This window comes from Apis dorsata, unplaced genomic scaffold (assembly GCF_000469605.1).
Source record: "Apis dorsata unplaced genomic scaffold, Apis dorsata 1.3 scaffold_1085, whole genome shotgun sequence".
Lineage (NCBI taxonomy): Eukaryota > Metazoa > Arthropoda > Insecta > Hymenoptera > Apidae > Apis > Apis dorsata.
In genome coordinates this window covers 239,773-255,512 of record NW_006264183.1, presented here as the reverse complement: position 1 = coordinate 255,512, position 15,740 = coordinate 239,773, and the positions used below count along the sequence as shown (strand labels likewise).

The 15,740-nt window shown below is 28.5% G+C and overlaps 2 protein-coding genes and 1 long non-coding RNA gene across 4 annotated transcripts in view; 1 reads left to right on the top strand and 2 right to left on the bottom strand.

Moving 5' to 3' along the window:
• The window catches only part of LOC102675841 (protein Wnt-1-like), a 63,226-nt gene that overhangs the window by 26,824 nt on the left and 20,662 nt on the right, over positions 1 to 15,740 (top strand). The gene's annotated exons all lie outside the window — the stretch shown is intronic.
• LOC102675747 lies at positions 6,817 to 7,779 on the bottom strand. The gene is made up of 2 exons (XR_422887.2): positions 7,287 to 7,779; positions 6,817 to 7,217 (listed from the first exon to the last, which is right to left on the bottom strand). It is a non-coding gene; the product is annotated as an uncharacterized LOC102675747 (long non-coding RNA).
• Positions 12,196 to 14,193, bottom strand: LOC116186651. Its single transcript, XM_031514607.1, has 3 exons — positions 14,071 to 14,193; positions 12,567 to 12,687; positions 12,196 to 12,454 (listed from the first exon to the last, which is right to left on the bottom strand). The coding sequence occupies exons 1-3, from the start codon at positions 14,079 to 14,081 to the stop codon at positions 12,224 to 12,226; spliced, it is 363 nt and encodes a 120-aa protein (XP_031370467.1). The 5' UTR covers positions 14,082 to 14,193; the 3' UTR covers positions 12,196 to 12,223.

Below are 15,740 nucleotides of genomic sequence, written 5' to 3'. Positions count from 1 at the left end.
GAGGTCTTTACCATCCATTTTTTTTTCATATTTTTTTTTTTCATATCTCTTTAATTTTTGTCGTCGTTGTGTGTGTGTATGTGTGTATGTGTGTTGTTTCTAATTAAAATAGAAAATATATATATATTTTCATTATAATTTATTTTAATGTCTTTGGTTATCACCATTATTTTTTTGTTTGTTTTTTAATTAAAATGGAATATATATTATATATTTTTTTATTATTTTTTATTTTTAATTTTTATTATTTATATTGCATTCGCTAAATTGATAATTAAATTAGATAGGATTATTTGTCTGTATTCAATTAAAAAAAATTATGTATTTAAAAATCGGTTATTTAATCGTTATCTATTTTTTTTTCTAAGACGTTTCTTTTATTATTGTCTGTTATCTCTTCTTCATCAAAATTTTAATATTATTTTTCAAAAAATAAAGTTTTCAACTTTCCATCTACTAATCAATTTTAAAGATTCCTTTAAATTGCTACCAGAAAATTACTCTTTGATGCAAATTTTGATTAAGATAAATATATAATATAATATATACATAATTATATAATTATTATATATATTATATATACTATAACTAGGTATATATACATATATTCTATATTATTTAATACATATTTATATGTATCTACAACATTATTAAATTGTAACAAAATATGCAGATCCACATGAAAATCAATTATTAAATCGGTAAAATATCATTTTATCTTTCTCATCTTGTTTTACAAAATTCTTGTTAAGAATTCAAAAAACTACGAAGAAATCCTCAATTACGATTGTCACGTCCACGATGAAACCATTCTAAGAATCCTCTCTCTCGGTTGATTTCCGTCTTCCTGAATGCATTAAGAGTCGCGGTCTATTCTCGGAAGGTGGAAGTTCGCCACAGGCGACGAAACGGAGGCGGCGGATCGTGCCAAGGTATCCGCGACATTTCATAAACACAAAATCAATTTTAATCCTCGCTGAGTGGGATTGCCGCGCCCTTCCCTCGCTCTCGTGCTTATTTATAAGTGCAACCGGACCACTTCCTGCACGGCTTCGCGCCGCGAATCTTGCGTCCTTGTGTCGTTTTCTAACTGAAGAACGATTGCATTGCTAATAGACTCCATGTTGTGTATTTATACAATCATATAGAGATTATTTAGAGAAAATGGCGAGTGGTATTGAGGTGATATTGGAATGGTTTAAGATTGGTTAAGAAGGAAATGTAATAAATATGCACAAATATTTATGATGAAAATGAAATGTTGAATATGTAGATATTATTCAGAATTGGATGTTATTCAAATAAAATTTTTCTACTCGATAAAAATTTTTGTTTGAATTTTAAAATTTTTGGAAATATTCAATTGAACAATCTTTGGATAAAGTTTTGAATAAAGGGATTTTTTTCATAGATATATATCTCCTTTTTCTACTTTTCTTTTTATTTTTATTCTCAGTAAATAAGATTTCACTTCTTAAGCTATTTTCTTAGTAAATAAGATTTCACTTCTTAAGTTGTATATACAAGTTGAATAAAGATATGTATTATGAAAATTCTTATATATTATTTTTTATATTATATGTGTCAGAATAATATAATATGATAAAAGTAAAACTTAATAAATATAATATAATGATAGTATAATATAATTCACCTTCATTATAATCAATTATAATGGGTGAAGAGATTAAGAATTATGATTAATTATATTAATAAAAATGTATGTAAGTGTTTGTTATAAGAAGTTAAATGATGAATTAATATCTAGTAATCATATTATAGGACTTATAAAAATCTATACAAAAAGAACAAGATGTTTTTATAAAAAGAAAAAATAATTTGCAAAGCTGCTTCGATATTAAATATGACAGAATATTTTTTTGTCATTAACATTAATCTTGATATATTTTTTTGGAATTAATGATTTTATTTTTTATTTATATTTAGTTCAATCAACAAAATTGCTTATGTCAATTCATCACTTTTTTCATATAAAAAAAAAATTATTCTTAAATTATAAATAAATATCAGAATCAGAATAAAAGTTTGGAAAAATATATATATATATATGCAAGTTAAGAGAAATCATAGTCATGATAATTTGATTTTAATTTTTATTAAAATCTTGTAATTCTTTGCGACTATAAGTTTTTAAATGACGTTACTCACTGGATAATCCAATAAATCTTTCTACGAAAATTCACTATCACGTTTCGAACGACAATCGAACACCTCAATTTCTCTCTCAACAATTTATTTCCACCGATCGACTCGATACTCCCACATATGTCTTCGTTCTGCCACTTCCGTCGCCGCATCCGTCGAAGACCAGTGCCGCTGTCACTCACCTGCCGGGCCCGGGTACAGCTAGAAAATTTAATTAAAGCTGCGCGTGGCCATAAATTATCGTACTATCGACAGGGATATCGGTTTCGTGGTAGTGGCCGTAACTCCTGGAACAAGAAAAAGAAAACGAGAAAGAATAAAGTGAGGAAAAGAAACGAAATGGAAACGTGTCTTTCGTGTATTTGCTTCTGTCATGTGTATACGCTTGAGTACAGTTGAACATGTTTCGTGTATATGCGTACGCTTGCATTTCTTTCACATATTTGTCATTCTTATGTATGGTTTCGCGTGTATTGAGCATGTTTAGCCTGTTTGTGTGCATTAGTGTATAGTATGGTGTGTTCAATACGTGTCCGAATCTATACGCGTGTTTATGCATATATTGAATATTATACATATGTATGTTGCGTATGCGTATACGCGTGAAGCGAATGGGTCGGAGAAAAGTAGAGGACTCGTGAGGTATAGTAATACATTCGGCGTGTTGCGGCCGCTGTTAGCACCGTTAAACTAGCTTTTACTGTTCCGGCTGGTCCTTTGAACCACGCCGCCTGTACGGCAGCCACAGGCAATAAAATGCGTTCACCATAAAGTGCCGCGTCTCTCTAGCCTCGTCACAGCTTCGACCATGCTCACGCAATCTACCAAGCCCATTGCACATCCGGTTGCACCCTTTTTCCCTGATCCATGGGCTTTTCGTGAAAATTCCGGAATGATTTTACAAATCTTTTAGCAGTATCTTTCGGGAAAAGTAAGGAATCGTCGAATTCCGTTATTCCGAATATTCGTCGAATATTCAATTTCTCATTTGATATGTATAGATCTATTGAATTCATGGAATTAGATTTAATAATAATATATTAAGAAATTTAATTAATTCTAAACTTATATCTATTTCTGGAATTACTGTCAATTGTCAACTATGCAAATTAAGAAAAATAAAAATGAAAAATAAAATGTGTATTTAAGGATTGAATTTTAATACTATTCGACGCATGCGCCTTTCATCTCTTTGTGCACATGCGCATTACAAGTTTCATGATTTGTGCAATAGGTTATTCATATAAAATTTTTTATATGAATTTTCTTTTCTTTTTTTAAAAGAAATATTTCTAGATATTAATCATTCTAATTGTTCTAATTAATCAATGTTTTCTTAATAAATAGAAAAGTCTAGTGAACATTTAATGAATAAATTTTATTTTATTGTCAATAGATATTAATTAAGATAGGTTAAGTTAAGATAGGTTAAGATTTCTCTGTTTATATATTCATTTCATGCTAAAAAGTTTCTATTATTTTAATTTTTTTCTTAAAAAACTTTTCAGATCAATCATATAGAAAGAATGTATATATTGAAAACATGAATATTTAAATTAATATTAAAATATTTCTCATAAGAATGATATTGTTATTTTCATTTAATTTATGTGTTAAATAATCTCTTTCGTTCCACTCGTGAACAATCGACGACTTCATTACAAGTGGTGAAGGACCTTGCTAGTGAGCAGACCTAAGTTAACACATTCACTGGCATGACGGTCACGGATAACCGACATAGAACTTGACGTTTACACTTCATTAGTCATTGATGGCCATTATGCAGTATATGTATCAATAATGTACGTACAATATATAATTGCACTTAAATGCATTCTCGAAATTGTGATTAATAATAATAAAATCTTTAGAATACATGTATAGTGAAATAAAGTGAAAACTTTGAATAATTTTAAATTTGCAATAGATAATAATAATAACGTATAAATTATAAATAATTTATAATGATGCATAAATTATTTTTCTTTTTTCTAACTAATTTTTTTAATCTTTTTGAATATTCAGAATAAAATTAAATATAGTTTCATTCTTTTTTGTACTTTTTCCAACGATAATTTGTTCTGATAAATCATCTAAGTGCCCTAAACCAACAGATATGGAATCAGAAAAATCCCTACTCGGAAAGATAACCAAAGTACCAAACATATGGAGGGTAAATATCAAGGTAATTGGAAGAAAGTATAAAGAATTTTCTGGTAAATTGAGCCAGCCACAGAACTAGATGGAATTTTCTCCCTTTCATATTGCGGCGCAATGAAAGTTTTCCAATAAGAAACGAAAGAGCTAATCAGAGTTTCCCAAGGCTCAATGGTCCATGCACTAACATATCTACTAGCTTCCCTACGCATTCAGTCCTTCGATTACCGACTTCGCCTTTTCTTCTTTCCAAAAAGTTGAAAAGCATATTGAAAATATTCTAATCTTGCTTGGTTATTTATATATATATTCGATTTTATGTTCATGTATTTTATTTTCAGTTTCGCTGGAATATGTATGAAATAGAAAAAATAACTATGGAATAATGATAATCTTCTAATCTTAATTTCTTTTTACTTAAGAAATTTTTAGTTGATAATAATGTAAGAAAAGATTTTATACAATTTAATTTCATAACAAAATGGAATTGTAGATTATTTATTGTTTATTAATTGGAAACATTGAACAGAAAAAAATATCTAGATTAGTTTAATTTAATAATTTTATATATAGGATGTTAATATAATAATATTAATATATTCATAGAAGTTTAGTGAATTCTAAAGTTTAGTTGATCAAAACAAATACTAATGGCGCATAAAAATATTGATCAAAGCTTATTAAGTTATAAATAATTTAAGTTTGCATTAGATGAAACGAGATGGAGATAGAATGAGACAAATATAAATGTCATTTTATTTGACACATTTAAATTGCTTGTAATAGATAAGTTTCAATATTTTTATACATCATTTTTTATTATTTATTTAGATCTTTAAAATCAATTCTCAAAAGATACATATTAACATTTTATATATATATTTATTTTATCAAGGAAAACAGATATTTAATTTCATTTAATTAAAAAGTATATCATATTAAATATCCAAATAATCCTACATGTAATATTGTCATGCTAGTACCAGATAATATTGGTAGCACGGTAAGAAGATACAGAAAACAATATCAAATCAATATAATATAAATGAAAAATAATACTAGAGTTAATATTATCATAATGAAACAAACGCAGTATTGTATAGTATTATTTCACTATATTTCTTAAATTCATTTCTATTCAATGTCCAAAAAAAAAAAAAAGAAAAATCAAACAAAAAAAAAAAATCCATCAGTAAAAACTTGTCCAAAAAAAAAAAAGAAAAATCACACAAAAAAAAAAAATCCATCAGTAAAAACTTGTCCAAAAAAAAAAAAGAAAAATCACACAAAAAAAAAAAATCCATCAGTAAAAACTTGTCCAAAAAAAAAAAAGAAAAATCACACAAAAAAAAAAAATCCATCAGTAAAAACTTGTCCAAAAAAAAAAAAGAAAAATCACACAAAAAAAAAAAATCCATCAGTAAAAACTTGTCCAAAAAAAAAAAAAAGAAAAATCAAACAAAAAAAAAAAATCACTAATTCAAACATTGTCCAAAAATAAATCATCATCTCAGCCATAAATCGTTTTCTATCAGACCACACACGTGGTCGGTGGTTAATGGACAGAATTATTACTCTCTCATGCAATGCAAATCGAAACGTTTCCCCCCAGAGGGGTGACTGAGGAGAGGGGGATGGATCGCATACGGTGAGGATAATTTACAGAAATATCGTACGTGTAAAATGATCCGCGGCAAGTGAAGCTCTCCGCGTCGAGATACATCTGTTTGTATATTATGCCAAAGGTAAACATCGTTGTTGATGCAGTGCGCTATTATGCACGGTGGTGCAACATGATGCACCACCGTATGCCGCGTGCACAAACACGAATTAACTCGCCGCGATTATTGGGGCTTCGATAACCATCCTATATATCGCTTGACGCTGTATATCAAGCCGGGCCATTCAATAGTGAAAAATGATATTCGATCAGAAATTATTTGCAATGTTATCGGAGGGCCCCTTTTTTGAAAGGGAATTTAATATTTTGTTTGGAATATTAAGAGCATCTTATTGGATATTTGAATTTTTGATTCGATGTTGCTGTTTAGAATTTTTATTATTTGCAAATTAATATAATAATTGAATATAAATCTATTAAATTAATTTTTTTATTTCATAAATTATATTAAATCATTCCATAAATAATATTATTTAAGTTAATTTTAGATTGCAAAGAATAATTTATTATAAAATTTTAATGCAAAATAAAATTAATTATATTAAAAAAATACTATAAACTAATGCAACTTTGATGAACAAACGATTGGTATACTGTAAAAACATTTTTTTTTTTATTATATATAACAAAAATAATGATAGAAGAGATAAATAATATAATGGAAAAAAAATTTGTTTTACTTTTTTAATATATTGTCACATCACGTATTACTTCCGCTGATATTTTTTTATTACAGAACTTCATAGATACCGACGAATCAGTTTTGTTAGGGATATGTCTTTCTCGAGTTAAAAAAAAATTCCTCGTTCGAATATCGTAAATATTCTGCTGTGTAAGTTTCTTTCGATTTATATTTCACGAAGGATCAAAGAGAGACGTGGCACGTTAAGCTGAGAATAATCACGAAAAGACATTCTACAGCCGCGCTCGATAAATTTTCGACGGGTTTTCCGGTCTGGGGATCGAAGAGCAAAATAGATATTAACTATTTGAAACAAAATAGTTTAACAATTAACATCTTTATTATAATTTTATAATTTATTTCTTTCTCTTCTGATATTATTTCTTTTTCTAATTTTATTTTAAATTCAAGAATAACTGTTTTTTTCTTTTTTTTTTTTTCATTTTTCTAATTTCATTCATTTTCTATCTTCTTAACATGATTTACAATTACAAGAATTCTTCTCTTGAAAAAGAGAACACAAATTATAACCTAAAAATATCATATAAAAGATAAGCATACAAATGTTCTTTTGATTCGTTATATTTTTGTTACTCACACATCAATATAAACAATATAGAAGTTTCTTCTATTCATTGCAATTCGTTATCCACAAATCGACAACTGAACGAGTGAGAGGAATGTTCCAACAAACCGTGTCCAGGAAACGAAAAGTTGAAAAGTCGGTAACAGACCGGACCATGGTGTTTATTCTCCATCCCGTGAGAACGCTGTATGTAAGCCAGCCTCTTGGTGTGTATTTGCTTGCGGAATACGTGCGCTCTCGTGCGGCCAAGAAGACAATTACCTCCGCGGGGCAAACGAGCCCGGTTGTGTCGGCACGCTTTGTGCGGCGGCCACTTCTTTCCAGCCATTCTTCGAATTTACGAAACGTTTCTGCAAGCGGCGCGTGCACCGTCTTTTTTACCCGCCTGGAAAACCACAGGCATACTTTCTTCTCCATAGAAATTCGTTTTGGTCCATTAAGTTATATTTTCACGGAAACTGCAATGACTGGAAAAATGTGATTATGAAACAAAAATTTAATATCAAAACGGATATTACTTACGTCATTTTTATCGACGAGATATTCTTCTTTATATTCTTCTAAATATTAGATATTCTTTCTATGATTTTATTAATGTATATTAGATTTTATTAATTTCTTTAAAAATTGAATTATTTGAAAATAATTTAAACTAAGTATTGATAATCATGGTATTTGTTGTATTTTCTTTGAATAATGAATAATTTCTGATTTTAGATAATTAAATCACATTTCTATGAATTGAAGATTTATGATTTTTTTTTTTTTGTAGTTACAATTGCATTTCCAGATATGAGTCTAACAAAATGTAATATTTATTACAATTTATTTTATCATTATTGTAATTTATTTATTAAATTTAAATTCTATTTTTAATTATACTACAGAAATATGAAAATGAGGAAATGTCTCTTTCTAGGATAAATTCTATTTTTTATTTCTATCTAATCATTTTTATAAAAATTAATCTTCATACTTCAACAAATCATTAAACCATCAATTCAATCTATCTATTTTACTTTTCTTCCATTTAATTTACGTGTCGAAGAAGATCGCAATAAAATTAGACAAGTTAAGACAAGTTAACCTATATTCCTATGTCTCTCTCAATGCTTTGGAATCGGTACTCGCGCATGTGCCAACAAAATGTACACGCCAATAGAGAATGGCAAAATCATTTCACTCGACTCAAAGTTTCTCCTCTTGGTCTTTCTGCTATTTCTCCTCTCTTCCATCATCATAATCCTTCTTCTCTTCCTTCATCTTCCTCTTACTTTTGGTGTCAACGATTTTCCATGCACTGGCAGCGAGTGGGCGGTGGACGGTGCAATTAGCATACTCGCGTGATCAAAGCGGTGGGACACGTGCGACAAGAATTAACGACCACCAGCGGGACGACTCTTTCTTCGCGGAGTGTGCGCGCGATAAATCGCGCTTCCGATGCCTTCGTCGACACCATGCAGCCCACGCGTACCCCCCACTGCTCGTTTGTCCTCGAGCACGCGGCGGCGCTCTCTACCGACTGTTTTCTGATCCCTTTCGCGAATAGACCCATCTAGAACTCGCAGCGATATTTACCGCCAGAGCTTTCGGCAATCGTTTCGTACAAGTTTATATATAGGAACGCGCATTTTTTACTCCGTCAATTGTCGGACGAAACGGAATGTAATTGTTTGAACTAGTGATTGTTTCCGCTTAAACTATTTAAAAATTGACATATTCTAAGAAAATGATTTAGTTTGTTTTTTAGTGGAAGAAAAAGTGTAGAAGTGTGAAATGAGTTTGGTGTAATTGATCAAGGATAAGGTTAGAATCGAATGTTTGTAGAAAATCAGTTAAAATTAAATGATTTAAAATTCTTCATCTAAAATTCTTCGCTATTTTTTGATATTAATTTGATGTAAATATTATTCTATATTTTAATATAATAGTAACAATATATAATATTATAATAATATTAATTATTTATTTTTGATTACAATTAAATATACATATATGGATAATTTTAAATATAATCTGAAAAAATAATATATATATAAAAGTATGATTTTAAAATATAATAAAATATAATTCATTTTTAAATATAGTGAAATATAACTTAAATACAATCCTGCAAAATTAAATAAAAATAAAAAATATATATATATCTTAAATTATAGCAATATTTGAGACAATAATTTATTTACAATATTTATTTCATGTAAAGATTCTAAATAGTTATAAAAATTCAAAAGAAAAAATCATAGAAAATAATTTCTTTAAAAAAAATTTGACTATTGAATAATTGAGTAATCTTATTCGGCAGAAAGAAAAATATATATTAACGCATATTGATGAATGTATATGATTTTAATATCATCATTTATCTTGAATTTTCTGGTACAAAAATAACATTTTCTTGTATTTCGAACGCTCGTTCTTTAGCTCGCGACTTAATATAGTCCTTATAGTTTCTTTTGTAATCTATTTATGGTAAAGAATGCCATACAATATGTTCAGTTAAAACGTGATTTGCAAAGAAAAGACACGTAGTTATCCGTAATCAGTGATAATATGATGATTAGTCAAAGAATATTTGTATTCTAATAGCACATTTGTTTCTGTGCATGAGAATATGATTTGCTATATTTTCTTATTATAAAATTTTATTAATAAACATTAATAAAGAAAATTAAAACTTTAAACTTTAATAAATAATGAAATACATGTAAAAATTTTGATTTGCAGAGAAATGAAAATTAATAAATAAATAGTATATTAATATAAAATAAATAAATATTAATTAAATAATAGCATCTTAATATATTAATCATGTGAATCTCTCCATTGTATAGCTACATATTTTCCGTACGATTTCTTAATCTACATCCATATCGATTTTTCGTTAATTTCTAAATTGTAAATTATTTGTAATATTTGTATATTAATACTTATAATAATTTGTAAATTTCTAATTTTTTCATATCTTTTTTTTCAAGGAAAATTACATTTTTTTGCATATTTCATTTCCATTAATTCATTATTATATTTATTTTTATTATGATATTTATTTTATTTTGCAAAACTTAACAATAAAAAATCAATAATTTTCCAATTTTTTAATTGATTTCTCTTTTTTTCTTACTGTCAAATACGTAAATCTTCAAATGTTCCTCGTTTATCATCATATTCTCTTCTGATCATAAATTAACTGATCCAACTAAATCAGTTCAATTATGGATAGTTGAATCGAATTGGCAGATCGTTCGCGTCATGTGCTTCGTCTTATTTGCTTTAGGCGAAATATCTGAAATTCAATATGAGCGTGAAAGAGAGAAAGAGAGAGAGATGGAGAGGAGGATATGGTACAGAATAAAATGGAAAGAATACAATCTGAACAAAACAACGGTTGGTAGTTAGGGGTCGATAATACAGGGAAATGTAAATCGCAATATGCTAATGCAAACAACGAGAACGTTTGTCTAACCGAGCGTTAAGATCCCTGGTCCGGACTCCTTGTTTCACGCGTGAACGAGCTTTAACCCGCCGCAAAACCAACGCCTGAACCAACACGAACTGTTTTCGCGCAACACCGTGTACGGTCTCTATCATTATGAGGATTCTGATGAGGGAAAGGAACTGCGAATTTATATAAGTTGTTTTTTTAATTTTTTTTTTCAAGTAATAAAAATAAAAAGATAAATTAGACAATTGTGTATGATTTTTTTGAAATAATAATTTTTTTAAATTGCAATCCTCTTTTTTAATATTCAAATAATTTAATTTGATTGTAATAATTATCGCTGAAAAATGAATGAATAGCAACATCATTTTTAAATTAAATAACTGATGTTTTTCGATATTCCTGTTAGATATATCTATATCAGAATAAATAAATAATTTTTTAATGTAGAATATAAAATGAAAAAAATATTAAAAAATTGAAGAGTAAGATATTAAAAAAGATGGATGAAATATTTTTATATTCTCTTCATATTCATTGAATTCATGGATTTAAAAGATTATGATTTCTAATTGATTTCTTTCATGGTTCATTGGAGTTATTTAACTTGCGGAATTGTTTAATAGATTGGAGAAAGGGATGGAAGTAAAGGAAACGGTATTGGTATGTAAGTTATATCGACAGGTTTTTGTACTGTTGTCCCAGATAGGTAGTTTTAATTTAGATTGTACGATGCAGTATAGATGTAGGCAGGCTTTTAAGAAATGAAAAAATCCGGCCAGGGGTGAGACAGTAGGAACGAATGGTGAAGAAAATGAAGCGTGTAGTCGATGCTTTTGTTCTTTGGTCGTCTTTGAAATGAAATCATGGTTAAAAAGTTGCTGACAACGGATTTTTTTGTTTCATCAAGTATTTGTTGTTATTGCTCAGTTATATGTTATTTATTTTCATTTTAAAAAAGAATGATATTCTACTATATTATACAATAGATGAATGTTCCTTAAAACTTGAAATAATTATTCTATAAAGGAATTGAATCTGAAATACTATGCAAAAAGAAAAAAAATTAAAAAAATGCTATATTTTTATTAACTTAATATTCTAATAATTTTTTTATTGTGATAAATTTTACTGAAATTATTTTTTTGAAAAATATTTTACTTTATTTTCAAAATTATATTTAATAAAATTTCATCTTATTTTTATAATTATGTAAAAATATTTATGAAAAATATCACCATTTAATCAAACAAAAATGTAGTTTATAAGTAACTAAATATAGTGACATTGAAATGTATGAAAACGTAAACTAAAAAAATATTACAATATCATGGCAATATAATTTATAACTTTTTATTTTCACTAGACAATATATTTTAAAAATAATTTTAAAAATATCTGTAATCTCAAACTATATAATTAAAAAATATTTGTGATAGCAAACGCCGTGACTTTTAATACCACGTGGAAACGTACCTTAAGTGTCACGTGTGCATATGCGAACTCCCTCTATGTATGCATGATCTTCCGTCGATCCAAGGAATTTTGTTCTATGGTAAACGCTAGAGGAGACCGGTAGTACTCTACTTGATATCCCAGGGGCACGGGGCATGCACTTTTAGACGCACCATATCCATGTAGACGTTCCTCTTTCTCTGCTATGGCGCCGCATCGGAGAACGGTGTAAAAAGGTAGGAGAACAATGAGTATCCCATGGGAGCATATCCGTCGGTGCATCCCCTAATTAAGATTGGCCTTGTTTTAAGCAGCCCACTGAATGATTCGCCGATCCCTCGAGAAGAGCCGATACATCGCATCGGTTTGAGTTTCGAGTATATATATATATATATATCTGATCAACGGAGAAATATACAAAAGAGTTCGTGACATAATCTTTTCCATCTACCCTCCCCATTTTTCCATTCCTCTCTAACCTATCCGTTTTATTGCATAATTTTTCTGGAACGAAATTTCTGAAAACACAAATTGAAAGACGGATTAATTCCCTCCTTCCTTCAGCGTTATCTCTCTTGGCTTTTTTTATATTCTTTTTTTCTTTCTCTTTTCTTTTCTTTTTTCTTTTTTCTTCTTATTTTGTTATATAATCGCAGAAAATATTTTTAACTGTTCAATCGCGATAATAAACAAATAGTAAAAGTGCAGTATATTGTTTTTCACGGTTTTTGCCGTGAAAAAAATTAATGGTGGTATATAGATAGGGAAAACGGATAAATATATGTACTCTCAGGAATGAAGGAATACAATAAATGATGCTGGTGAGAAGTTATCGATTATCGTACCCAACTTATGATTCGCGTATGCTGCCTTGAGAGAGTAATAAAGACATATGTGTGAGTAGAAAGGGGCAAATAGGCAAATAGGCAAATAGAAAGGGGTTGTGCGTGAGCTACCGCATGAATGTAATGAGCCTAACAAATTGGTAATTGATGGGGCATAGTAAAGATAGAAAGAAATAATCGAATTTTTTAAAATGTGTGAATCTTTTGCTATATAATTCTCATATTATATTTTATATTTATTTACATATGTATATATAAAATAAAATATTTAACTTATTTAATAAAATAATATCTTTGTGATTTTTTCTTTAAAATTTCATACAAATTTTTTTATATAAATTTATAGAATTCAATATAGATTATTAATTACATTGAAAATAATTATTGTGATAAAAAAATCAACTTTTATTTTAGTAATATTGTATGTATGAGAAGATAGCAAAATTAGGACAATCATGAAGTGATTTAACCAATGATTTCAACAAAATTTAATCACGAAGAATTATTATTCGATTCTCAGTCAGCTAATTTCTTTATACAGAAAAAAAAATCAACTTGACCGGATCATGAATCTAACAAGATATAGACAGAGGAATTAACTTTAACGAGATTAAAGATTTTAAACGGAATGCGTCCAGTAATACCGCGAATAGGCCGAAAGAAATAGTAGTATCGTTCGATATAGCATACACACATGTACCTACATTTTGTCGTCCGATAATATGTAGGAATTGAAAAAAAAAAAAGAAATGAAAATCAATAAAAATTGAATTTATAATTCTTACAAAATTAAATCAAAAATCAAAATTATTATCTATAAATTCACAAGTTTTAATTCGCAATAATAAAATAAAAGAATATATCAATTTATATTCTTATATTTAAATATATTTTTTAAGCCACAAGAATGAACAAAATGAACAAGACAATTTATACGCAAAAATTTACCAATAAAAGAAACATTGTGATATTAATAGCATGAATTTTATATGTAAATATAATTTTTTATTAATAAATGCTATTATACTTATATTTTTTATTTAAGCAAGCACTTACGTTCTGTGCATTCAGCATCTATCATGTTGAATAAGATGGTTCACTTTGAAAAAAAATGCAGACCGAAATTGTCGTTAATTAAATAAAACTGGCAAATAGAAAGTGAGTTAAGATGAAGTATACATGGTCGTAAAACCAATGCTTGCCTGTTTATCTTCGTTTCTGAGTGAATTCATAAACGGAACTGTAGGAGCGAATCTTAGCCAGACAAACTGACGAATGGTCGTCTTTTCATCTGGTATCGTCGGTTTACAACCAAACTGACGACAGATGTCGTCTGATCATTGCCGATAGCGCTTACTATGCTCCTTGCGACGCCTCTTCAAAGTTTCTTATTCATGTCTTCCTCCTCTAAAGAGATCCGATTACAGTTTTTCCGAGTATGAAAACTAACATATAGTAGTCTGTGGAAGAATGAAGTTGTTGTTTCTTTGAAAATTCATAGGCAAAGATTGTTCTTTTTTAGGCAAAGATGTGATGAGTGAAAGAATGAATTGTACATATATTGAAAGGAAAGGTTGAGTTATCGAAATGTTTCGAGTGGTTTCTTGGTATAGAAATGATTTTCAGTGAAGCTAATTTTCTGAAATTTTAGAAATAGAATTTTGGATAAGCTTACTGGCAACAATTGAAAAAACTAGAATTTTAGTTTTTTAATAAATTTTTTTTTAAAAATCTAGTAAAGTTTCTTGCGAAAAATTTTGGATAAATAGCATTAAGGTTAAGTAGCATAAATATGCCCATTTTTTTAATATTTCAAAAAAAATTTTGAATAAATTGATGCTCATTTTTTAATAATTTTATTCTATCTTTTTTATTGATGAAATCACTGATCAGGATTAATTAGTCGGAATAAACGACACGAGTCGTGATTCCTTTACGTGCATAGCGAGTTCTATATACTTGTGTACACTCATTAAGAGGAAACTTTGGTGTTCCAGCTACAATCTAATGGCCACCCCTCAGCTGAAGTTGGCCCGGGGGCCATCCTCTTTTTCTGTGAAAGTCACTAGGGGGCCCCTCGATAGAATGAGATACGAACGAGGACTGTTGCACAAGTATAATGCTGGCAGAGAAAAGGGGGATGTTTGGTAATCGATACTAATTAGGACGAAGCAAAGTTTTGGTTGTGAGTGAGAATGTAGCAGAGAAGCAAGGGCTCTTTTACTTGTTCGAACGCATACATACATATGTATATAATAACTAATTAGCGTTGAATTAGTTATATATATATATTGCTATAATGATCATTTACAATGAAAAAATTATCAAAATAGCCATGATTAATATCTCCTAATCTTGAAGTTGAAGAAAGAATATGATATGCATTCCATCCTTATAATCAAAATAAAGAAAAACTGGAACAAAATTCTACTATTTGTTTCAAAATTATATTTGAGTTATTGATAGTCTAGTTTAAGTATCTGTGTATTTTAATGGGTTATGTATAAATCATTAAAAACAATAAAAATTATCACAAATAACTAATCCCAAGGGTCTGTTTGTAATGTTTCGTTTTAGAAAGAATTTTCGAAATAATGGGATCATAAAACTTATCTCACTTAAACACATGGATGTGAACGGCTTATCGTTTAACCTTCGTTTTTCTTTCCTTATACCTTTCCACATACCTTTCCACTCGGTTCCATGAAAATGTGATTTTATCATTT